This window comes from Gorilla gorilla, chromosome 18, assembly GCF_029281585.2.
Source record: "Gorilla gorilla gorilla isolate KB3781 chromosome 18, NHGRI_mGorGor1-v2.1_pri, whole genome shotgun sequence".
Taxonomy (NCBI): domain Eukaryota; kingdom Metazoa; phylum Chordata; class Mammalia; order Primates; family Hominidae; genus Gorilla; species Gorilla gorilla.
In genome coordinates, this window is record NC_073242.2 from 33,230,870 (window position 1) to 33,256,838 (window position 25,969).

The 25,969-nt window shown below is 41.0% G+C and overlaps 1 protein-coding gene and 1 long non-coding RNA gene across 3 annotated transcripts in view; one reads left to right on the top strand and one right to left on the bottom strand.

The window, feature by feature from the left end:
- The window catches only part of ERCC4 (ERCC excision repair 4, endonuclease catalytic subunit), a 32,807-nt gene extending 22,694 nt beyond the window's left edge, over window positions 1-10,113 (bottom strand). The window contains exons 1-4 of the mRNA XM_019012848.4: window positions 9,876-10,113; window positions 8,041-8,221; window positions 3,496-3,691; window positions 2,021-2,228 (exon numbers count right to left, since the gene is read on the bottom strand). Coding sequence (XP_018868393.1) covers window positions 2,021-2,228; window positions 3,496-3,691; window positions 8,041-8,221; window positions 9,876-10,082 — 792 coding nt within the window. The 5' untranslated portion in view covers window positions 10,083-10,113. The remainder of the gene's footprint in view (window positions 1-2,020; window positions 2,229-3,495; window positions 3,692-8,040; window positions 8,222-9,875) is intronic.
- Window positions 3,590-23,971, top strand: LOC109023733 (uncharacterized). Of its 2 annotated transcripts, XR_002003226.3 has the most exons (4): window positions 3,593-3,727; window positions 5,431-5,575; window positions 21,520-21,935; window positions 23,792-23,971. It is a non-coding gene; the product is annotated as an uncharacterized lncRNA (long non-coding RNA). The 2 variants fall into 2 exon arrangements; XR_008672647.1 differs by lacking the exon at window positions 5,431-5,575 and having other exon boundaries at window positions 3,590-3,727.
- The last annotated feature ends 1,998 nt before the right edge of the window (window positions 23,972-25,969 follow it).

Below are 25,969 nucleotides of genomic sequence, written 5' to 3' on the forward strand. Positions count from 1 at the left end.
GCAGAGGGCATACACAAGCACGATGGCTTACTAACAAATTAAGGTACATTGTTATTTAATTTGTACATGAGTATCATGTTTTTTGACCTTTAAAATAAGGTATAACCAAGAAATGAAAAATTTAGTTTGATGCCCATGTTCAAATTAAATAAGAATTATCAAATTAAATAACAACGTACCATAATTTGGTGGTGTAAAAATTTCTTTAGTGTTTTTTCTAAAGTGGATTCATGATAGGAAAATATTTGTTAAATTAACAATGGACTAAGTTTGATTATTATTATTATTATTTTGAGATGGAGTCTCACTCTGTAGCCAGGCTCGAGTGCAGTGGCACAATCTCGGCTCACTGCAACCTCCGCCTCCCAGGTTCGTGCCATTATCCTGCCTCAGCCTCCCAAGTAGCTGGGACTACAGGCGTTGCCACCACGCCCAGCTCATTTTTTGTATTTTTAGAAGAGACGAGGTTTCACCGTGTTAGCCAGGATGGTCTCGATCTCCTGACCTCATGATCTGCCCGCCTCGGCCTTCCGAAGTGCTGGGATTACAGGCGTGAGCCACCGCACCCGGCCGATTATTTTTTAAGATTCCAAAATGCTGTCTAAAACAAAGAACATCTTTATGTATGCACTATGTAGGTACCTACATATCCACAGCTATGTATATGTATGTTTCCTTCACAGACTGATTCTGTTACTTTTTAGGTACAGAATTATCTGATTTTTAATCAGAAATCTGCAGCCTGATATAAAAGCAGTACCACTGCACGGAATCTTATCTAACAAATTTAATAATTAGCAGGAGAAGTATCTGGATGACTGTATAGTTTATCGTCTAAACCAGAATACTTGTGGAAAAAGAAATGATACACTATTTATAATCACTGCAGGACAACAGGTAGATACTGGGACTATCCTGAACAAACTGGGATATATAACTACATGGCTTTTTTGTAAAATCATCTACAAAATATTAAACATTTTAACAAGACACATGGGATATCTATATTTAGATATGGTTACTAAAAGCATATCTAAAACAATGAAGTGACTGTTACTAACTGGGGGATAATCAACAGAAATTTAGTGTGAAACATGTTAGGCTACAATTTTATTTTTCTAGGGATACACACATTCTATTAAAAGATTGTGTGGGATTTAAAAAAAATCACCATGGACTAAATCATAAAAAACTTTAAGCACAGAGGAACAGAATATATAAAATTAGTTTTATGTATCAATATTCATAGTCAACTGACTTTTTTGAAGAATCAGAGAAATAAGTCAATTTTTTCCTTTTTTATAATCGCCACACATTATTGCCAGTGACATAGAGATTGACTCAGAGTTTAAAAGACAGAAACATTTTCTACCAGAATATGACAAAAAGGCTGCCAAGAATTTCTAAAAGGTCAGCATTTTCTGGATCTCCAATTCAATACTAGACATTTATGTATCTGTAATAATATTAATCTATAATGAAAAAGTAGACATTTATATATCTGCAATATTAATCTATAATAAAAAATTAGTTAAAAAAAATTCCTGGAACTGATGTCTTACCATTTCCTCAATTCAGAATGTAATTTTAAGACAGAGCAAGTTTCACACTCCTCAGTAATGAAAACTCATCCAAATTATTTTTTATTCCATAAAAGAGATCATAAATTCATGTACAATTATGGAGCATTCTTATGTAAAACTCTTCTACCTGTAGACATCCAAATGTTGTCATTTCAAAGTAAAAAAAGTTATTTATTTTCTTCTTGATTATAGTTAAAATAAGAGATAATGACTTACTATATAACTGCAAAAGTCAGAGTGATGCTTATATGCCAATCCACATACTTTACTATAAATTATTACTTTCCAGTAAACCAAAGAAGCTATGTTTTTAAATGACCTCCAATTTTATTCTTAAATAACAGCAAATTCCTATCAACAACATTGCAAATATTAAAATAACTTGCATTCTTTAAAATTACAACATAATAAACTGTGCTTAAAAGGAAAAAGAGTACCTTGTCAAAAGGTTTTCCAATAGCATTTTCTAAAGATAAATCTTCCACTTCAAGCGATGGGTTATGGCATTTTAGTTCCTTTAGACATGCATTTAAAATGTCCAGTATAGCAGTCTGTATAGCAAGCATGGTAGGTGTCATAGAAACATGGATTTCTACAACTTCAGGTTTGTGCTGTTCTAAAAATGAGTTTACTGCTACATGGAACCTAAAGAGACAAATATTTTTCAACAATTTTCTAGAGTTTCAGCAGCTATATATTTCTGGTCTTGGTTTAACACCCCATTTTTATAAATGCTACAAACAACACGAAAAGCAAAACAACAAACAAATGAAAAGCAAATCAACAACGTTTTCAAAAACACTTTGAACCTCAATGAACAGAAGCAGTGTATTATTCAGATAGGGTAAGGGTCAGCAAACTACGGTCTGGGCCAAATCCTGTACCTGTTTCTATAGTCTCATTGGAATGCAGTCACACCGATTACTTACGTAAGCAGTCTATACTTGCTTTTGGGCAATAACAGAGTTGAGTAATTGTGACAGTCTATATGGCCTGCAAAGCCCAAAATATTTACTACCTGGCCATTTACATGAAGAGTTTGTTGACTCTTAAAACAAGGTATAATCAAGAAAGTTAAAAATACTATAACTACTCTTTTTTTTTTTTTTTTTTTTTTTGAGATGGAGTTTCGTTCGCTGCCCAGGCTGGAGTGCAATGGTGTGATCTCGGCTCACTGCAACCTCTGCCTCCTGGGTTCAAGTGATTTTCCTGCCTCAGCCTCCCAGGTAGCTGGGACTACAGGCATGTGCCAACACGCCCGGCTAATTTTTGTATTTTTAGGAGAGACGGGGTTTCACCATGTTGACCAGGCTGGTCTCGAACTCCTGACCTCAAGTGATCCGCCTGCCTTGGCCTCCCAAAGTGCTGGGATTACAGGCGTGAGCCACTGCACCCGGTGTACAACTACTCTCAAAATAACATATATTATAACCAAAATACATGGTAGCATAGGTTGCAAAAATGTTTGAAAACTGAAACCTTAATGTTATTCCTAGAAATTAATAAAACTTCTTCAAAACCTTTGTGCTTTATTTCCCTGTTGAGTAATTTTCAAAGCAGAAGTGGTAATCTTAGCCAATAAATCTGCCGTACACCTAAAGCTGTTGTATATGTGGTCTCTAGATCCCTGGGAGTTTCCCTAAATGTGTAAGAAAGAATAAAGTGGCTGTCTTGGATGGATGTGATGGACCAGCAGAAAAGTAACCATCAAATTGCTCTCAACTTAAATAAAACCACAAACTTGGTGAATACATATTTATAGCTGGGTGTTTGTTATAAACCTGACTAGGTTCTATCAAACAAAATTACAATGAATTTTACATTATATTACATCAAAGTGCAACTAAGTTACAGTAGATCTCACAAAGATGACAAATAATGTCATCATTATTTGTCACATAATGTTCTTTACCTTGGCCACAGATACAGTTTCCTCACAAAAAGATTTCTCATCACTCTTTCCACATGACAAAAACCAGTATCAAAGGCAACAGCATTGTCTGTGAAAGCTTTAATAAAACCACGTTTGTTTTTCTGGCGAAAGAGGCGCAAGATGAATGCTTCTTGACAAGACTCAATTATTCTGTGGGCTCTATACACCAAGATGCCTGAGGGGGAGAAACGTAATTTAAACTACAGAACAGGTAGGTAATTTCCATTCATTCATCACATTTTTCTTAAGGACCTACATGAGAATGAACAAGCACCATTCTAGACTGGGCATATAGCCATGCATAGAACAGACATAAATCCCTGTCCTCAAGGAATTGACTATAAACAATATAAATACGTAAAATATTTAGGATGTTACAAGTGCTGAGAAGAAAAAATGAATCAGAGAAGGAGGAGGAGGGAGTATGTATGAGGGGTTGTCTCACCAAGGTGATATCTGAATAAAGGCTGGATGGAGCCTTGTGACCATCTGGGCCAAGAGAGTTCCAGGCTGCCAGGTTGAGGGGACAGTGAGGGCACAGGCCCTAGGGTGGGGTGTTTCTGGCATGTTAGAGGAAGAATTTCTGAAAGCAAAGTAGGTCATTAATTTTTTTTTTTAATATATGAATCAGATGTGGACTATACAAAATAGCCACATTTTAGAAGTCTGGGTAACATCTACATTACCTATTAGATGAATTCAATTTTCAGAATCAGAAGATAGTCAATTCAGAGGTAAATTAGTCCATTTAAAACAAAAACCTTCAATCGACATACTTATACATGTCTTTGGGGGTGTGCATGATTATAACACCTCAGAATCTCAAAAATAAGAACAATTATACATGCTTTATTATTTATGAAATGAGACTACTGACCCAGATCTTTCAAATATATTGTGTCATCTGATGCAGTGTGATTAGTGCTAAGTTAGGGAGAAACATGAGATGACATAAAGGCATACAGACATGCTTTCTAGATCAAAACCACAATTACTCCAAGACGAGTCTGTCTTTTAGACCTAAATCAAGCTGGTTACCTTATATATATTTGGCATAATGGTACTTGCATGCTTTTGATCCAGTTCTCATATCTGGAAGGGTATGGATAATAATACTAACAGTGATTTATGACCCTTCTAATAGTTCAATAAACTAAACTCAGATTTTACTATTTTAATGTTTAAGTTTTGGATAGAGGTGGATGGAGCTAAATTTACTCTAGCTCAGCAAATTATCTTCCAAATATAGTAAAAATTAATAATGTTATTTAGGAATTTATAGACAAAGGATTTTCAATAACCCCCCAATACACGTACATAACTAATTTACTACTCAGAAAATATTCTGTACCTACTTGGTGGGTTTTCCCAAGGACTCTAAGAGGCCACATTTTGTTAGCCTGGATTGAAATATTACGTAGAGTCAAGAATAATAAAAATGAACTTCCAAAGAAAAGGAGAAACTCAATTTAAGAAAATGTTGTGCTCCAAAAAGTTGTCTTTATTTTGGTTGGAACCCAGGAGGAAGAAGAGAACTGATACTAAATCCCAGGTAACTGGGTTAGGTGTTTCTATAGATTTTTATTTCATTTAATTGCTATGATAATTCCATGCAGTAGGTATCATGATGAGACCAAGGAAGGGAAGCAACTTAACCAAGGTCATCCAGCAAGCAAGTGGGAGGCCGAAGGTTCCAAATCATGTGTAAAATCATGTTATTCCTATTTAGTCACACCAACTCAAGACACTCCTTTTTCAAAAAATAAAAATAATAGAAGCAGGTTAGGTTTTTGGGAGGAGTTTTAGCTCCACAAAAGCCTACTTTAGTTTTTTTTGTTCCTATGACATTTTGTACCCATACTGTACTATAACTACTTCTTTACTTGTCTCCTCCATTAAACTGCCCGAGAACAGGAACATCGTAACACCAACAGGCAGAGATCACAGAGATCATAGAATGCTGACTATGTGCCATGCTACCAAGTATTTTACATATAAGCATTTCATTTCACCCTGACAATCCTAGGAGGAAGGTACTATCTTTATCACCAATGTACGGGTGAGTAAGCTGAGGCATAGAGAAATTAAGAAACTTGCCTAAAAATACACAGCTGGTGCAAGATGAAGATAACTCAAACCCAGAAGCAGTCTAACTCACGAGTTCACCATACTGTCCCATTCATCTGTCTATCTTCAGCACCCTTCCTGCCAAACAAGGGACCCTTAGTGAGTTAAATATTTGTTGAATGAATATAAAGTGGGGGCACAGCACTGGGTACACAAATCAAAAGTGTAACTGAAAAATACATATATATTTCCCAGAAAGTGTGTTCTTAGTTCTGTCTGGAGATGTCAGGGTCAGTTTTGGCAATGAAAGCATCCTCCTGTCCTGTTCTTTTCAAGGTACAACTTCACCAGATATTTATATAGTTCTCCCACGTGTTAGGAGTTCTGGTTAGCAGGGACTCCCAGGGTGGGGTGTGGTGGTAATAATGGGTGGTGACAGGTGAAGAAGTTGGGGCTGGGGGATTCAGCCTTTCCAGAGGGTTACCTGCACTTCACGCACTGCTCTTTGGTCAGTCCTGGGGGATGATCCCAGGGGATGAAAGAATTCAAAAGAATTCATTTTTGGCATTCATTTACATTCCACTCAGCCAAGCATCAGTAACAGCTCCAGCTTCATTATTCGCTGGGCTTTGATCAGAAAGGAGGAAGGAATTTGGCATTTTTCATTAGGAGCTACAGATAAGCCAGACTTCAACGTTGCATAAATTCACATTGCTCTCTGCCTAATTAGGTTGCACTGTAACTGAAAGTTACAGGATATTACTGACACCTAGTGGTAGTTTTAAACACAACAACAAAAAATTTTTTTAATCAATTTAAAAAATAAAGTAAAACCAAGCTTATAAGAAAGCAGCAAACAGTAAAAGACTGGTGTATCAAGATTTCTGGTTATAAAAGGCCAATTTTATTTGGTATGAATTACTAAGAGTTTGTTGTGTACCAGGCACTATACTAAGCAATTATTTTATTAACTTAATCCTTATAATAACTTTAGGAGGCACTGTTTTCTTAATGAGAAAACTGGGGTTAATGAAAATTAAGGAGTTTGCTTTGTAAGCAGGGTGTTAGCATTCAAAATCAGGTGAGCCTATGATACTGTTTATAACAATTATAAAAGTTATAAAAGAGTAACCAAACTTCTTCTATCGGTTTACCATTGAAGCATTCATTGACACATTTATTTATCAAATTTTTCTTGAGGGTCATCTAGGTTCAGGGCAACATGACAGATACAGTGGGAAGTAAGATTATGAATTTCAGAGTCTCTCTGCCTCCAGAAGTTCACTAATGATCACAGTACTATATCCATCCATCATTCACCCAACAAATATGTCTTTAGTGCCTACCATGTACCAGTTATTTAGCCTGGGATGAACAACTTGTTCCTTGTGCTTCAGCTTATCTTGTGAGTGAGATAGACAAACACATAAATATAATGTAGTGTTGTGAGCACTATGACTGGGGAGAGATACAGGGTAATATGAGGGCACAGAGGCACAGCCCCTACATTAGCTTTGGGGACATCAGAAAAGGTTTTGAAAGGATAATGAAAATGAGTTTCTTTTCTATTTAATTTTAGCTAAAATAATTTTTCCTCAAAATAAGCAAGCAACTACTTGATTTAATTTCAAATAATGCCAAAAAAAATCTTAAAGAGGAAAACTAAATATTTTAGGAAATATACAAAGATTATTTATAAACATTTCAAATCTGATTAAGTTCTAAAAGCAAATGCTAACGAATTGCAAGTATTTACTGAATAAGAGCTTAGAAAACAATGAAAAGTTAATCTAACATTTAGTTACTTATTCAGGTCACAGATATTTATTGAGCATCTACAGTGTGTCAGGTATCATGCTGAAAGTTGGAAGCATAATGTTGAACAAAAGGATCCAGTAGTGTCCACTAGAAGGTTCTAGTAGAGCGTTCAGCAGAGGAGACAGACAAAAATAAAAATGTAGAAAATACCCTCTCCAGTCCGTGCCTCCAAGATGACAAAGAAAAGAAAGGACAACGGTCATGCCAAAAAGGGCTGCGGCCACGTGCAGCGTATTTGCTGCACGAACTGTGCCTGATGTGTGCCCAAGGATAAAGCCATTAAGAAATTCGTCATTCAAAACACAGTGGAGGCCACAGCAGTCAGGGACATTTCTGAAGCAAGCACCTTCGACACCTATGTGCTTCCCAAGATGTATGTGAAGCTAAATTACTGTGTGAGTTGTGCAATTCACAACCAAGTAGTCAGGAATCGATCTTGTGAAGCCTGCAAGGACCGAACACCCCACCCTGATTTAGACCTGTGGGTGCTGCCCCACGACCCCTACCAAAGGTGATATAGGGAGCTGAGTCCTTCAAGACTGAAGACAGACTATTTTCTGGAGAAAAATAAAATGGAAATTGTACTTAAAAAAAAAAAGTACAAATTTACATACAAATAATAAGATTTCAAATTCTTACCAGTAATTAAATCTGAAGGTATTCTATCGGTCAAGAAGTCAACCACAAGTATCCTACTTGTTGCAAATATAACACCACCTTGTGTGTAAACTTCATAGCGACTGTTGCTTGTGATTTCATTTGTTACACGGCGAGGGAGGTGTTCAACTCCTTCTATCTTCAGCTGATTGATAAAATACTCCTAAATCAAATCAAACTTGATTAGTAGGCTATTTAATACAGGGCAGTTTTTAATAGGTCACAGATATTTAAAATAATGTGCTGTCTTTCTCTGAGATAATGAACTTAATAATGAATATACACACTAAGTTACTTCTTTATAGTAACTTCAGCCAACCAGTCTATATTTAATGAGGTTTTCTTGTTTTGGGGTTTACACTAAGGAATAATTGCACTTCAGTCATTATCAGCACTCAACGACAATAACATATGCACACACATACAAAACCTCAAACTTTTAAAAGCCTGGATTAAAAGATTTCTGCTACCTAGAAAATACTTCCCACCAAAGCCAGGTTTGTAGCCAAGCACATTCTATGAGATGATAACAAGGGAATCCTTTCCCCAGACAATGTTTTAGACTATCAGTTCTGTGCTAATCCATCCTAGAGGGACTTCATGTCACTGGGTCCCTTGGCTTGGTTTATTTATATCCCCAGTTTAAAACCATCTTTATTAGGCCCTGTGTGTTGCCTTAGGCCCTATGCCAAGCACTGGGGATACCTAGATGAATCAAACACGGTCCCTGCCCTCAAAGAGACTGTGGTCACTCTTCTCAGCTGACATTTTTCTCCTGGCCACCTGATATATCTAGGGGATCATCAGACTTGTCAGACCAAGCTGTGTCCCCTCTCAACACCCCTCAGACCCATGTGTAGCCCCATTCCATCTTTCTCAGTGTTCTCCATTCTCCTTAACTGTAGTTAACCTTTGCCAACATCCTCAGCGTCCAGTTCCAATCCCTTTTGACCCTATGGCCCTCTTAACACAGCCTTGGTGAATGTCCTATTTCCTGGTCCCTCCTTTTCCCTATTGGGGTTTTTCCAGCCTCAGCATCTCCTTTCATGTCTCCCCATCACCCTCAGAGACCTTCCATCCTCATCACTGTTCCCTTTCAGGGACCTTCCTTCTGCCCCCAGAAACTCCCTTAATGGCCAACTTCAGGACTCTCCCGTTATTCCTATCCAGATCCTCCTTCCGACATCTCCCCCTCCCCTGCAGCGACCTCCGATACTCTCCTACCACTCAGAGCCCCTTCACCTTTCAGTGCCCTTGCACCCATGTCAGGGACCTGCATCCTTCTGGGGACCCCTCCCATCCCTCTTAGTGTTGTCAGGGAATTGCATCCTTCTCGGGACCCCTTCCATCATTCTCACTGTGCGGCACAGTGTCAGGGACCCGCAACCCCTGGGGACTCCTCCCATTTCTCTTAGTGTTCTTGAACTCTGGTCAAAGACTTGCTTCCTTCTTGGGACCCCTCCCTTCCCTCTCAGAGTCCCCGCACAGTGTCAGGGACTGGCATTCCTCTTAGTGTTCTTCAACTCCTGCCAGGGACCTGCAGCCTTCTCGGGGCCCCTCCAATTCTTATCAGTGTGCCCGCACAGTGTGAGCGACCGGTATCCTCCTAGCGACCCCTTACATACGTCTGTGTTCCCGCAGTGTGAGGGACCTGCATCCCCCTGGGGACCCCTGCCATCCTTCTCTGTGTCATCGCGTAGTGTCAGGGGCCTGAATCCCCCTCAGAGCCCCTCCATCCCTGTCAGAGGCCTCGCATCCGCTCAGGAGGCCCTCAACACTCTCGGAGTCCCCTCACTCCCGCGCCAGCGCGGCCGCACCTCCTCGGCCGGCTGCGTGTTGAGCACCAGCACCAGGCAGGCTGGGTGGCAGTGCAGCTGGAGAAAGTGGTAGAGGAGCCGGTCCGCGCCGAGCCCGCGGGCGCACACTACTAGCCCGTCAGTGTCGAGCAGTTCCAGCACCAGCTGTCGCTCGTACTCCAGCAGCGGCGCCATGGCAATCCGTCGAGCCGGCAGCCCTGACTCCATGGAAGCTCTTCCGGGTCGCAGCCGAACGCAGCCGAAGGAAGCCGACTCCCAGTGCAGAGTAGGCCGAACTCAACCGAAGAGAGCCGAGTCCGAGAGGACGGCAGCCAGCCAAACGTAGCCGAGGAGAGCTGAGACTGAGAAGATCGTGGGCCGAACGCAGCCGAAGAGGAGCCGAGGCCACGACAGGCGCGCTCTCAGAAAGCCGAAGAGAGCCGAGCCTGAGAAGGCAAGCGTTGGCCGAACTCAGCCGAAGAAGAGCCGAGTGGAGCCGAAGATTCATAGAGTCACCTGTAGGGGCTGGCGCCCCCTGTCGGTGTAGCTTGCAGATATCAGGCTCCATTCACGTCTCTTTTGAGGTTCCACATCCCCTGGCACCCTAGCCTCAAGCTGCCAAAAAGCAAGGGAAGGGGAAGTAAGCCTAAGGAGCTTAATCCCCCGACATCGACAGTTGAAAAAGTTACTGGTCAATATTCCAAATGCGCCAAGAGTTAGTAGCACCTGTTTCCTAGAGTGGTTTTTGGCCCTTCCTTTTGCGATTACTCCCCATCCCTCTTTTAATTTTTTTTTCTTTCCCGAGACAGGATGTTGATATGTTGCCCAGGCTGGAGTGCAGTGGCTGTGGAATAAGCAGAATCATTTACTAACTTCAGACCTCTGTTTGCCTCCCAGACTTCAATACAATAAACTATTTTAAAAAATCCCTCCTTCCACTAGAGGGACACCTCCCTCAGTGTTTGTTCTATATCTAGAAATGCCTGATAATTGAACTAGTAGAGGAATTGTTTTGTATAGAAACCCCCCATCTTTGTTATTAGAAAATAGAAAATACAAGTAAACAAAAATGAAAATCACTTGTTTCCATTACTTGGAAATAACCACTGTTAACATCATGAAATCTATTTTATTTAGTCCTTTTTTTTCTATCTATATACACATTCTCCCATCACACGGAGTTCTTTTTACCGATACGAGATAATTAATATCCCTCATTTAAATCCCCAGCTTTGTCATTAACATTTGGCAAACCTCTGAACATGATGTTTCATATTCTTTTACAAAGTCCTTTTATATGGCTGATGAGATTTCCATTATGTGGGTGTACTTACCTAATTGCTTATTAGAGGACATTTAGTCTGTTTCTGCTTTTTCCCTTCCAGTAATATAAATAATAATTCACTAAACATCTTTGTATGTAAATTCAACCGTGGCCTTCAGATACGCGTCTAGAAATGAATAATCACTGGGATAAAGAGAAAAACATTTCTAAGGCTTTTCATTCCATTCACATTGCCACATTGCCCTCTAGAAAGCCTATACCAATTCACATTCCCACTAGCCGTTTCCAAGAGGATCTGTTCCTCTACCTCTTTACTGCTTAATCTGGTATTTTGCTTACATTTTGTCAAGATGAAAATAAAATATAATTCCTGAATGCTGTTTAAGTGGAAAGGGTTGCCGGCAGACACTTTACATACAGCGTTTCCTCTGAGGCAGATATTAATCTCGTCAGTTCTGCCAGTGAGAAAAATGGAGGTGCAGGGAGGTTATATAACTTGGGCAAGGCCACGGGAGCTAGTTAGTGTATTTCTTAGATCTATTTCAGGACGTGATATGGGGGTACTCAACACATATTTAGGAAATGAAGATTGAAATGACAAAGCTGAAATTCAAACCTGACTCCCAAGCAGTGGTAGGCAGAATACCGGCTTCCCAAAGATGTTCATATCCTAATCCCTGGAGCCTGTAGGTTGTTTTATGTGGCAAAGGGGGGTTTGCAGATGTGATTATGTTAAGGTTCTTGAGATGGGGGGATTATATGGATTATCCAGGGGGGCTCAATGTATCACAAATGTGCTTATAAGAGAAAGAGAGAGGTAGGAGGGTCAGATTCAGAGATGTGACAGGAGGCCGAGTTCAGAGTGATGTGGAACGGGCACTGAACCAAGGAATGCAGCCCTTACAAGCTGAAAAAGGCAAGGAAATGGATTCTCCCCTAGGGCTCCCGGGAGGACTGCAGCTCTATCCACCCATTCTGGACTTCCGACCCCCAGAACTGGAAGATAATGAATTTGTGTTAAGTCCGTTTGATCAGATGATGTCCCCAGCTGATCAAAACAAAATAAAATTTAAAAACTATAGATAGGGCCGGGCGCGGTGGCTCACGCCTGTAATCCCAGCACTTTGTGAAGCCGAGGCAGGCGGATCACCTGAGGTCGGGAGTTCGAGACCAGCCTGACCAACATGGTGGAACCCCGTCTCTACTAAAAATACAAAAATTAGCCAGGCGTGGTGGCGCATGCCTGTAATCTCAGCTAAGGCTGAGGCAGGAGAATCCCTTGAACCCAGGAGGCAGAGGTTGCGGTGAGCCGAGATGGCGCCATTGCACTCCAGCCTGGGCAACAAAAGCGAAATTCCATCTCAAAAAAACTAACCAACCAACCAACCAAACAAACAAAAACTATACATAAGAGTATACAATGAAACAATCTTTTTGGAAGGGGATTGGTCAATCTACACAGAAATTTTAAATACATGTATAGATACATATACACATACAGTCATCTGGTGAATGTTTATGGGGCACCCAATGTGTCAGGCACTGCTCTAAGCTCTGGGAGCTTACTAGTGGGCAAAGCGGGCATAGAACTTATATTCTAGTGGGGAGCTTGTATATGAAGATGTGTATTCATTATATCATTGTGTGGACTATTGTTATTTCTTGGATATTTCTCCTAAATGTCCAAGAATAGGAGAGTAGTTAAAATTTCTTTGTGCATCTCTGATAGGTAGAATATTAGCCATGAAAACCTGTATGTGGAAAGATACTCAATATGTATTATTGTATACTGAAAAAAGCAGTTGCAAAACAGTAATGTATAGTATGGTCCCATTTGTATAAAAACAGAACGGTAAATGGTATGTGCATAGAAAAGTCCTAGAATAAACAGATCTTAACCACAGCAATTACTTCTGGGGAGTTGACATAAGTAGTGGGTTTCAGGATCAGATCTTTGTATTTCAGTATATGCCTTTCTGCTCTGTTTGACTTTCTTATCATGAACTTATATTGCTTTTATATTAAAAATGAAAGAAAAAAACTTCCCAGCTACTGTATAAATACTTCATCAGCACTAAAAAATATCACCTTGTGAATTCTAGATTTAAATGTGTGTGGTGGGCAACATTTAATGTCAAATGTTGGTATCTGGGGAAGTAGACTTTTATAAATTGTGACAGGTTGTGACTACACATTTTATTTTTGTCCCTGGGTAAAAGCTTTCAATTTGAGGTGAAGATTTTTTTTTTTTTTTGAGACAGGGTCTCACCCTGTCGCCCAGGCTGGAGTGCAGTGGCATGAACTCGGCTCACTGCAACCTCGGCCTCCTGGGTTCAAACAATTCTCGTGCCTTAGCCTCCTGAGTAGTTGGGACTACAGGCACACACCACTATGCCCAGCTAATTTTGTATTATTAGTAGAGTTGGGGCTTCGCCATGTTGGCCGGGCTGGTCTTGAGCTCCTGACTTCAAGTAATCTGCCTGCCTCAGCCTCCCAAAGTGCTGAGATTACAGGCATGAGCCACCGCTTCCAGCCTAAAGTTTGTTCTTTATATCACTTATGGTTTTTGATGTCCTTTCTGCTTTAGATTATCTCCAATGTGGATTTTAATTATTCTATTAGAATTTAAATTTCCTCATTATTCTTTTCTTATTTAATTTGGCTTTTTGTTCTGCATTTCTGTCTTTACCTTTATAGCTCCCTACTTTTGTATCATAGAGGCTTCTTGATTTTATGTTTATTGCTCTATCTATCTCTACATAGATTTAGATATATGCAGATTTTCTATATATCTACCTAGATATATTTAGATATAAATACACATTATCTTTACCTAAACTATAGATATAGATAGATAGAAACTTACTGTTGGCCCTCTGTTGGTTCTGCATCTGTGGATCCAACCAACTGTGGTCTGAAAATATCGAAAAGAAAAACCAATTAAAAAATAACAATACAACAACAAAATAATTTATAAAATTAGAAAAGTTAAATTTTATTTGAGGTTTTCCCAATATTCTACTTAAAATTTGATATTTTTGTCCTAATCCATAACATTTAGGGGTTTAAGAACATAAAGCAATTTGGATATTTACACATTTGTTTAGTGAAGAGCTCTCAAGCAAAGCAATGCTTGGTTGCAGTTGTCCTGCCTCTCCCTACTTTTCTCTGGAACAGAGAATTTTAAGGGCATCATCACCAGAACTTTATAGACATATAAATATCTATGCTCATACATCAGACTTATAGTAAGACTCTTGTAAAAGTGGAATGACTTCATATAAGATGTATGCAGCTTTCCAAATGCTGTTTGTTTCTAAGTGTTCCTATATAGAAATATGAGAGGTGTCTATTTTTACAGTCTTAGAAGGCACACACATTTCAGGCGCCAGGAGTGAGAAACACCTGCTGGTGTAGGAAGAGCCAGAGATACTCTATTTAGATATCAGACCAGCTATCAATATTCCACAAGAGCGCCTGTGCTGAGAATTAGTGAGTTTCTGCCCTCAGACTCCCTGCTGCATGATTCTCAGCAATGGTAACTCCCTCTGGTTTCTGGCATTGCAGGCTGAGCATGCTGAATTTAAAGAATTTAAGTACTAAATATAATATTTACACATCTGGAGGAATTCTGCCAATATGCACTAAATGACTGTGAACCAGAAGTCCCTCTGAATCCACTGCTTTGGCATGGCTCAGTGTCTGCAGTGGCTGCGTGCTCTAGGGGACAGAACATGGCCTTTAGTCACGTAGACCTGGACTGAGGTCCGGCATTGCCCGAATAACCACTTGGCCTTGGTAAGTCACAAAGCCCATCATTTATTAAACAATGTGTCTTAGGTGGCCGGGTGCTCATGCCTGTAATCCCAGCACTTTGGGAGGCCAAGGCAGATGGATCACTTGAAGTCAGGAGTTCAAGACCAGCCTGGCCAATATAGTGAAACCCTGCCTCTACCAAAAAATACAAGAATTAGCCCAGCATGGTGGCATGCACCTGTAGTCCCAGCTACTCAGGAGGATGAGGTAGGTGAATTGCTTGAACCCCGGAGGGGCAGAGGTTGCAGTGAGCTGAGATTTCACCACTGCACTTCAGCCTGGGTGACAGAGTGAGACCCTGTCTCGAACAAACAAACAAAAAAACAAGAACCCAATTGTCTTAGGTCATATTCCCCAGAAGCAGAGCCTGAGAATTCCTGTGTGTATCAGCCAGGGTTCAATCAGAGAAACAGATCTACAAGGAGTAATATGGAATAAGGGATTGATTACAGGGTTGTGGCCTAACACAATGATGGGAGAGAGGGTTGAATTGTTTATGGTCATTGCTTCTGTGTTTGCTGCTGGGCTTGAAGTCAGCAGGGCAGGCAGACAGGAAGGAAGGAAGGATGGGTGTAGAATAGAGGAGGGGAGGAAGAACTGAATCCTATGGGGATGAGCTGGAACTCACGTTGGTTTCTTAACCACTTGCATGCTTCCGACTTCCGTGATGTGGAGTCTCTTGTAGGGGAAGGTGGTGCCTGTCATCATGGGTTTAGACACTCACCTTGGCCAGGAAGCAGAGTTGAGGAAGGAGGAGAAACTAAAAGGGGAGAGGCTGAAGGGGGAGGGCTGTCAGGAGATGGAGTAGCTGTGGACCTGCTCACCACCCCTCACCAACCAGGTAAGCCTGGGAACCAATGACAATATAGATGAGTTGCAACACTGCGTACTGCTCACCTGCTTTTGGATGCTGCTTCACTCTTGCCCTCCGCATTGGATGCTAAATTCTCCTGTGGCCAAACCTAATCCAGAACTGTATAGGGAAGCGAATTCTAGGTTATGTGGTTCCAGCTTGGTTAAGGGGACATGGTGAGGTAAGAGGCGAGACTCAACTCAGGAGGTGGGACTCAACTCTGTAGGTGGGACTCAGACACCGGACCAAATTGAGGACTAGCTAAAACAGGGATGGGGTGGAAGCAGCTTTCCATAAGATATGTCCACCAGTGTGCCATGTCAGCTTACCATTGCCATGGCAACACCCAGAAGTCACTGCCTTTTTCCATGGCAACAACCTGGTAACCTGGAATTACCACCCTTGTCTAGAAATTTCTGCATAAACTGCCCCTTAATTTTCATATAATGAAAAGTGGGTATAAATATGACTGCAGAACTAGGTATTCTGGGCACACTGCCTACAGGATAGCCCTGCTCAGCTAGGAGCAGTCCCTCTGCTGCTGCTGTGAACTGCTGCTTTAATAAAAGCTGCTGTCTAATATCACCAGCTCACCCTTGAACTCTTTCCTGGGTGAAGCCAAGAACCCTCCTGGGATAAGCCCCAGTTGTGGGGCTTGCCTGTCTTGCATCAATAGTGCAAATCACTGTGCTGTGCAAGTGATTTAGGAAGGGAGGGATCTCAGGAGAAACTGGTAAGGAAGTAGGGGAAGCAGAACAGGAAAGGGAAAGAAGCCAAGCAAGGTGTGATTTTGGGCAAAGCCTAGGCTTATCCCACGGGTACAAGGGTCGAAGTTACGCCTCATAGTTATCCTGCCCTGAGGCAAGGGAGCTGGCCATTCATAAACTTGCACTGTCAGTTATTTTCTACTGGCCCGGGGGTGGGGAGTAAACTCCCAGGCACATTTTGTTCTCTGCAAATACAGGCACAGCAGCTCCTCTGGAGGAGTGGCAGGGGCAGGTTTTAGGAAGCAAAAGCAAGCTGCAGCCAAGCTAGCTGAGTGTCATGGACACACAGGTTGGTTTCATACCTTGGCTATTGTTAATAGTGCTACAGTGAACATGGGAATGCAGATGTCTCTTTGACAAAATAATTTCAGATCTTTTGGGTAAATATCCATAAGTGGGATTGCTGAATCATATGGCACTTTTATTTTCAGTTGTTTGAGGAATCTCCTTATAGTTTTCCATATGGCTATACTAAGTTACATTCCTACCAATAGTGTACAAGGGTTCTCTTTTCCCCACATCCTTGCTAACACTTGTTACCTTTTGTCTTTTTTATAATAGCCATTCTGACAGGTGTGAGATGATCTCATTGTGGTTTTAATTTGCATTTCCCTAGTGATTAGTGATGTTGAGCATTTTTTTTTCATATATTTGTTGGCCATTTGTATGTCTTCTTTTGAGAAATGCCTATTTGGGTTGCTTGCCCATTATTTATTTTTAGTTTTAGTTTTTGAGACAGGGTCTTGCTCTGTCAGCCAGGCTGGAGTGGAGTGGCATGATCATGGCTCACTACAGCCTCAACTTCCTGGGCTCAAGCGATCCTCCCACCTCATTCTCCCAGGTAGCTGGGACTGCAGGTGCATGCCACCATGCTCAGCTAATTTTTCTATTGTTTTTGTAGAGGTGGGGTTTCACAATGTTGCCCAGGCTGGCCTTGAACTCCCGGGTTCAAGTGATCTGCCCATCTTGGCCTCCTGAAGTGTTGGGATTATAGGTGTGAGCCACCTTGCCCAGCCTTGCTCATTTTTCAGTTTTGCTTGTTTTTTTTCTTGCTATTGACTTGTCCAACTATCTTCTATATTTTAGATATTAACTCCTTATTGGAGTATGGCTGGTAGACATTTCCTTTTAATCCATAGGTTGTCTCTACATATTGTTAATTGTTTGCTGTGAAGAAACTTTGGTTTGATGTAATTCCATTTGTCTATTTTTGCTTTTGTTGCCTGTGGGGTCAAATAAAAAAAGTCATTGCCTATACCAATGTTATATAGTTTTTCTTCTGTATTTTCTTCTCATAGTTTTACAGTTTCTGGTCTTATGTTTAAGTCTAATCCATTTTGAGTTGATTTTTATATATGGATATGAGATAAGGGTCCAATTTTATTTTTTTTTATATGTGGATATCCTATTTTCCCAACAGCATTTGTTAAAGAAACAATCCTTTCCCCATTGTGTATCCATGGCACCTTTGTTGAAAATTGACTATACATGCATAGGATCATTTCTGGGCTCTCTATTCTGCTCCACTGGTTGGTGTATCTGTTTTGTTTTGTTTTGTTTTTGCCAGTACCATGCTGTTTTGATTACTATAGCTTTGTAGCATAGTTTGAAATCACGTAGTGTGATAACTTCAGCTTTGTTCTTTTTGCTCATAATTGCCTTGGCTGTTGAGGGATTTTTTTTTTTTTTTTTTGTGGTTCATCATGGAATTAAATTAATGTAATCCATGCAGAACATTCAGCACAGTTCCTGACAAGACTAAGTACTCAACAAATGGTGGCTCTATCTAACTGTAATATTGGAAATTGAGGCTCATAACTGAGGGTTATATAAGCTGATAAGCTTTACCCAGTAAGTCAGGACTCAAACTCCTAGTCTGGGGCTCTTTCTAAAATTGTTCTGCCTCCCCAAATATTCTCCAACTATTCATTTACTATCCTTTTACTACATTGCTACTTTTGACTTGCTAATATTTTATGAAGGGTTTTTACATTTGTTTTCCTAAGTGAAGTAGGGTTTGAGTTTTCTTGTATGTGCTATGTTTATTTGAATTAGATGTCAAGATTACAATAATTTTGCAATGGGAGTCAGGTAGCTTTTTATTTTTACTGTTGAAGAGGGAATCTATTGTTTAAGGATTTGGGAGAACTTGTCTGTCAAACTCTATGGGCCTGGGGCCTTTTTCTCTTTCTTTCTCTCTTTCTCTTGTGATAGACCTTTGACTACTATTGAAATTTCTTTTATGGTAATTAGTTTCTAACTTTTTTATTTTGTCTTGGGCCACATTACATAAATACATCTGGAAACTGTATTTCATTTAGGATTTAAAATTTAATAGCACATAAAGTCCACTGTAATCTCTTTTGATTTTTAAATCATGGCAATGCCCACTGGTATGTCATCCTTTACATTGTTAATATTGTTTACTTGTCACTTCTTTGTTTTTCTGAATCAAAATTGCTGAGAGTTGTCTATTTTATGTGTCTTTTCAAAGACCCAGCTTGTGTCTTTGTAGGTCAATTCTAGCACTTTTTATATTTAATTTCTATTTTTATTTTTTTTTCAGTGATCTTTGGCTCTATTTTGTTGTTCTTTTTCTAAGCTCTTCAGGTGAATGTTTAGTTCACTCTTTTCTCAATTTTTAAATATGCAATTCTAGTATATTAAGGTATGTGGTTATAAACATCTGTCCAAATACCACTTTGCCTATATCACACACAGTGCTTTCACTGTCATTTGGTTCTAAATATTTTGTAGTTGCTACTTTGATTTCTTGTTTAACCCATTAAATAAAAAGAGCATTTTTAGGTCTTTTTTTATTTTTTTTTTTTTTTAGACGAAGTCTTGCTCTGTCACCCAGGCTGGAGTGCAGTGGCACAATTTCGGCTCCTGAGTTTGCACCACTGCACTCCAGCCTGGATGACAGAGCAACCTCTGCCTCCTGGGTTCAAGCAATTTTTACCTGCCTCAACCTCCTGAGCAGCTGGGATTACAGGCGTGCACCACTACCCCAGATAATTTTTGTATTTTTAGTACAGACGGGGTTTTACCATGTTGCCCAGGCTGGTCTTGAACTCCTGACCTCAAGTGATCCACCCGCCTCAGCCTCCCAAAGTGCTGGGATTACAGGCATGAGCCACCAAGCCCAGATGGTGTTTTTAGGTTTCTAAATGTATGGAGGCTAGATAATATTTTTTTTGGTAGATTTATAATTTTATTACACTGTAATCAATATGAGATCAATTTTTATGAAATTTATTGAGGGTTCCTTTGTGGCTTAAACACACGGGCTTTTTGTGGGTACATATTTTATGTGTATTTGAAAAGAATGTATAAACTGTTGGGCTTTGAAAATCTTTTATGCCTTGACAAGAGTTTTCAGTTTCTGAGCATGGTGTGTTACAATCTGTTCTGACTATGGCTGAAAGTACAGATAAGCAGAGTCAACAGTTCTGCAAAAACATTTGAATGGCAAAACCCCAATGATTCCTCACTTAAGAAGAATGTGAAAGCCCTGGACTTTTGTACTGGTGGTTGTGGCTCTGCCAGGTGGCTCGATTCTGCACAATGACATTTCCTTGGCTGAGAAGCCCGTGCATTATCCAGAGAGAAGGGCATGTACTTGCCAGCCAGACACAAGCTGATTGGATGGAGGCATTTAGACAGTCAGCCACTATTTCTTTTACTCCCAAGAACAGCCTTTTGCTCTGCTCACTCTTCTGTGGGTAAATGAAACCTCTGGTGGCAGACTTCCATACTTCTAGTCTTGTCTATTGGCAGCCTTTCCTGGGTATTTTGCCGGGTACTCACTCATTGCTATTAATTTTGTGACCAATCTGCTTCCCACTTCTACTCCAGCCCTGTTTCTGTTGAACAATTTGTCTTTTTTCCCCTCCAAAATCTGTCCTTGCTAAAGTCCAATCCATTAAACATTTGCAAGTATTGTTACCTTTATGCATACTTTAAGATACAATTTGTGGGCTGGGAGTGTTGGCTCATGCCTGTAATCCCAGCACTTTGGGAGGCCAAGGCAGGTGGATCACTTGAGGCCAGGAGTTCAAGACCAGCCTGGTCAAGATGATGAAACCCCGTCTTTACTAAAAATACAAAAAAATTAGCTGGTCATGATCATGGGTACCTGTAGTCCTGGTTACTTGGGAGGGTGAGGCAGAAGAATCGCTTGAACCTGGGAGGCATAGGTTGCAGTGAGCCGAGATTGTGCCACTGCACTCCAGCCTGGGCGACAGAGCCAGACTCCATCTCAAAAATGAAATGAAATAAAATAAAATAAAATAAAATAAAATTTGTTAAAATTCCAATGTGCTGGGGTTGCATTCATGTTCTTAAATCAGGCTCTGCAGTTTACTATTGCCATGTTCATTACTAAGCGGATTTTAAAAAACATTTTAAATAATAATATTAAAATACTAATATTTTACTATTTTTATTTAAAGTGTACAATTTGGTAAGTTTTGACATATGTGTACATTTTGAAACCATCACCAAAACTCATGAATCTAGGCAATACCCTCCAAACGTGTCCTTGTGCCCTTGTAATCTCTCCCCGTATGAGTGCCTGACACTGGTCCCACTAATTCTTCAGCCTGGTTCTTCCCTGGCCTTGAGCTAACCCTAATATGCACGCATCCATCAGTCCACAGCTGATTTCCCAGGGAACCACTCCAACCTTCTCTCTCAGGCCACGCTCTTTCCTACAGGACTGTTTTCTGCCTTGGTCTTCCCTAATTTGCAGATCCATCTCCTTGACACAGGGCATCTCCTGGGCATTCCGTCCCTGGAAACTCCAGTTAGAAAGCTGGAGCAATCACAGTTTGGGCTCACCTTATTTGTTTTCCACCCTGAGACCCCTGACCTTCATTGCCTGAAGTCTACTGCCTTGAAACTGCCATTTCACACACTTTGCCCGTATTTTTGTTGTTTCAGGTGTGAGGGTAAATCTGGCCCCCGTTCCTCCATCTTGGCTGGAAGTGGAAGTCCCGGTGGATATTTTTGAGCCCCTGATGTATGCCAGGCACTGCTGTAAGCACTGAGTATTCAAAGATGAACAAAATGATGTGGCCCCAGTCTCCTAAAATTTACTATCAAGAGAAGAAGACAACAAGTAAATAAATACACAAAATGATTATAGATGGTCATGCATGCTAAGAAGTAACCATGGACCAACATGAGAATAGTGGGGACAGGAGTTGCTGCACACTAACAGGTGAGGTAAAGTCTGAAGAAGCAGCCAGTCATATGAGGAGGAGGAGGAGGACAAGCATCCCAGTCACGGAGAACAACTGTGCAAAGGACGTGAAAAGCTTGGCATGCTCTAGGCACGCTCTAGGCACAGATGGAAGGTCAGTGTGCCTGGGAGATGTAGGATGACATGGCGTTGGAGAGGAGGGTAAGATCCAGGTCATGGGAGCCTATGAGGCCATCCTAGAGTCTGGGCTGACTTCTAAGCACAATGGAAAGCCATGGAAGGTTTTAAGGAGGAGCACTCCATGACCTAATTTAATTATAGGAAGGTTGGCCAGGCATAATGGCTCAAGCCTCTAATCCCCGTTCTTTGGGAAGCTGAGATGTGAGGATTGCTTGAGGCCAGAAGTTCAAGACCAGCTGGGCAACATTGCAAGACCCTGTGTCTATCTTATTAAAATGAAATAATTGTAGGAGGGTCAGTCTGATTATTGGTGGAGAATGAGTTAGATGGGACAAAAATAGATCCAAGGGGACCAGACAGGAAGCTGATATATGATTCAGCTGACAGATGATGGTAGACTTGAAAAAGGCAATGCTATGGAGGGATGAGAAGGGAATGGACCTGAGATATATCTGGGAGAACAGTAGACAGATTTCTTGATAGATGGGATGTGAGAGGAGGAGGGGAGGAAAGGAAGCATTAAGAATGACTCCTAGGTTTTCGACTAAAGCAACCATGTGGTTGGTGGTGCCTTTGGTGGGGATGAGGAAGGCTAGTGAGGGTTGGACATGAGCTGGAGGCTGGAGAACAGGTTTGGGATGGGAAATCAGTAGGTTCATTTAGAATCACGAGTTTCATACAGGAAACCACTGAAAAGTGGAACAATGGAGACATTATAACAAGGAGCAGTGTCTTCTGAGTCTCTGTTGCCTTATCTGTAAATGTGGAATAATAATACCTTCCTCCTCGTTGTTGTAAGGAATGAATGAGGAAATATGCTGAGCATCACTGCATGGCTGCTCAAAAAAGTAAATTTCCTTATACAATTAAAGCAAGCTCTAGGCAAAACCATTAACTAGGTCAGTGGCTCCCAGAATTTGAGTTTATAGACTGAGACAGTAACTTAAAACAATGGATACAATTATGAGTGGCTGCCAAATTCTTATTTTGCCAAGGTAGGACATTAGATAAACAACTACTAACCATGATCATCATCACTTCATAAAAGAAATGACGTTCTAATACCAAAAAAATGTAGGAAGGTTATTTGTTATTTTCAGCTTAACAATAATAAAGGGTAATATTGTCAACCTCTATTTTCTTTCTTTCTCTTTCTTTCTTTCTTTCTTTCTTTCTTTCTTTCTTTCTTTCTTTCTTTCTTTTCTTTCTTTTCTCTCTCTCTCTCCCTTCCTTTTTTTCTTTTCTTTCTTATAGGATCTCACTATGTTGTCCAGGCTGGTCTCAAATTGCTGGCCTCAAATGATCTTCCCACTGCAGCCTCCTGAGTATCTGGGATTAGAGGCATACCCCACCATGCCTGGCTATATTGTCAACTTAGCTTTCTAATGACCACTTCCTGTTTCATTTTCCCCTCGCACCACAGGGCAGTGAACAGTATCATGAGCAGGCATTGGGTACCTGGGTGCCTTTTGAGGAACCACTGAACTGAGCAGCAGCTAAATTCAGCCTCCTCTCCTTCACTTGTTTGCATCCCTGATTCCTCTCTACGTTTTTCTCCCTGGTTTGCAAGGATTATGTTGTCCTATCATCCCTCCTGATGGCATCTATGGATGGTATCCCATTGTGGTTGTCACTATTTCCTATCATCCCCCTCTTCCGGGCCACGTAAAAGCCTACATTTTCCAGCTCCCTGCAGTTGACAAAACCATGTGACTATTCCGGCCAATAGGATGGAAGTACAAGCATTATGTCACTCAGAGGTGGAAGCATTTAAGGGGCAGTGTGTGATTCTCTGTGATGTTTTCTTTTTTTTTCTCCCTCCATCCATAGTGAAGCATCTGTTGAAATGGAGGTGCCACAGATGGAAGCAACCATGGCACAGAGGGCAGCTTCCCCAGAAAACTGCCCAGACTCACAGAGGTCTTTGTGGGAGGAAGGAATAAACCTATGTAAAGCTCCCGAGATTTTGGCATTGCTTATTACTGCAGCATAACTTGGTCTGCTCCAGCCAACGGCAGCATCAAGACGTGTTTGACTTGAGCAAACTTAATATCTGATTTTGATAAATATCAGTCTGAAAAGAAAACGATTCCTGCTTTTCAATTTTTAATTTTTTAAAAAACTTAAATTATCTTGCATTTGCCTCGGTTTGACCCCTACTGGGATGCTAGGTTGAATTCTTTGTTGATGATTTAAATTAAAATCTCATAACACTAGGATGGAAAACAATCAGATATCCCCCAGTGCCCTTTATTACTGACCAGATTGCCTTTAAAGCTGCTTTCTTTCTGGGGATTCTCAGAGAATCTGGATAAATGACTTATCTCTCGCATTTTCCTCAGGGTCTTGTTATTCTTTTAAAACTTCTGTTATATAAAGTGCTAGGTAAATACAGCATAATATGTTGTTTTGGGTTATGCTCAAACAGCGAAATTGACGGTTCTCTAGTTAACTGGATCCAAGCAAGAAGCCAAGCCCACTTATTTGGATATCTTTAAAAGTAAATTGTTGATTACTACTCATTTGTTCTTAAGGCATTTGTGGTGCATCTGCTGAACACTTTTCTCTGGTGAAAAAAAAAAAAAAGATGAAAGATGGCAGGTATGTGTAGGGACCAGCCCCACAGGGTTGTGGGTCTCTCCTCGTGTGTGGCGACGAGAGAGTGTAGAAATAAAGACACAAGACAAAGAGATAAAAGAAAAGACAGCTGGGCCCGGGGGACCACTACCACCAATGCACAGAGACCAGTAGTGGCCCCGAATGTCTGGCTGTGCTGTTATTTATTGGATACAAAGCAAAAGGGGCAGGGTAAAGAGTGTGAATCATCTCCAATGATGGGTAAGGTCATGTGGGTCACGTGTCCACTGGACAGGGGGCCCTTCCCTGCATGGCAGCCGAGGCAGAGAGGGATAGGAGACAGAGAGAAAGACAGCTTATGCCATTATTTCTGCATATCAGGGACTATTAGTATTTTCACTAATTTACCACTGCTATCTAGAAGGCAGAGCCAGGTGCACAGGATGGAACATGAAGGCGGACTAGGAGCGTGGCCACTGAAGCACAGCATCACAGGGAGATGGTTAGGCCTCCGGATAACTGCGGGCAAGCCTGACTAATGTCAGGCCCTCCACAAGAGGTGGAGGAGCAGAGTCTTCTCTAAACTCCCCTGGGGAAAGAGAGACTCCCTTTCCCGGTCTGCTAAGTAGCGGGTGTTGCTTCTTGACACTTTTTGCTACCGCTAGACCACGGTCCGCCTGGCAACGGGCAGTCTTCCCGGACGCTGGCGTCACCACTAGACCAAGGAGCCCTCTGGTGGCCCTGTCTGGGCATAACAGAAGGCTCGCACTCTTGTCTTCTGGTCACTTCTCACTGCGTCCCCTCAGCTCCTATCTCTGTGTGGCCTGGTTTTTCCTAGGTTATGATTATATAGCGAGGATTAATATTGGAATAAAGAGTAATTGCTACCAACTAATGATTAATGATATTCATATATAATCATATCTAAGATCTTTATCTGGTATAACTATTTTTGTTTTACATTTTATTTTACTGGAACAGCTCGTGTCCTCGGTCTCTTGCCTCGGCGCCTGGGTGGCTTGCCGCCCACAGGTATGTGCCTGCATTTTGGGATGCCTTGGAGACATGCAAAGGACTTTGGGTTTTATTCTGAAGGCAACAGCTGCAGCCTCACATTCTCATAACTATAGTTCACTGGAAAGAGAATGCCTTTTCCCATTTGTTTGGTGCAAGTTCTGAGAGTCACCCTAATTGGACTTACCTGAGTTGGCTACCCATATTGCATCATTCTGGGTAGAGGAATAGAATCATGCTGATTGGCCAGGACAGAGTCACATGCTCAGTTTTGTACCAATCAATAAGGGCAGGAGTCAGCAAACCACAGGCTATGGGCAGGTTGTCTATTTTTGTTAATAAAGTTTTATTGAAACATGGCTACACCCATTTATTTAAAGTAATGACTATGGTTTCTTTGCCACTACAGTAGCAGAA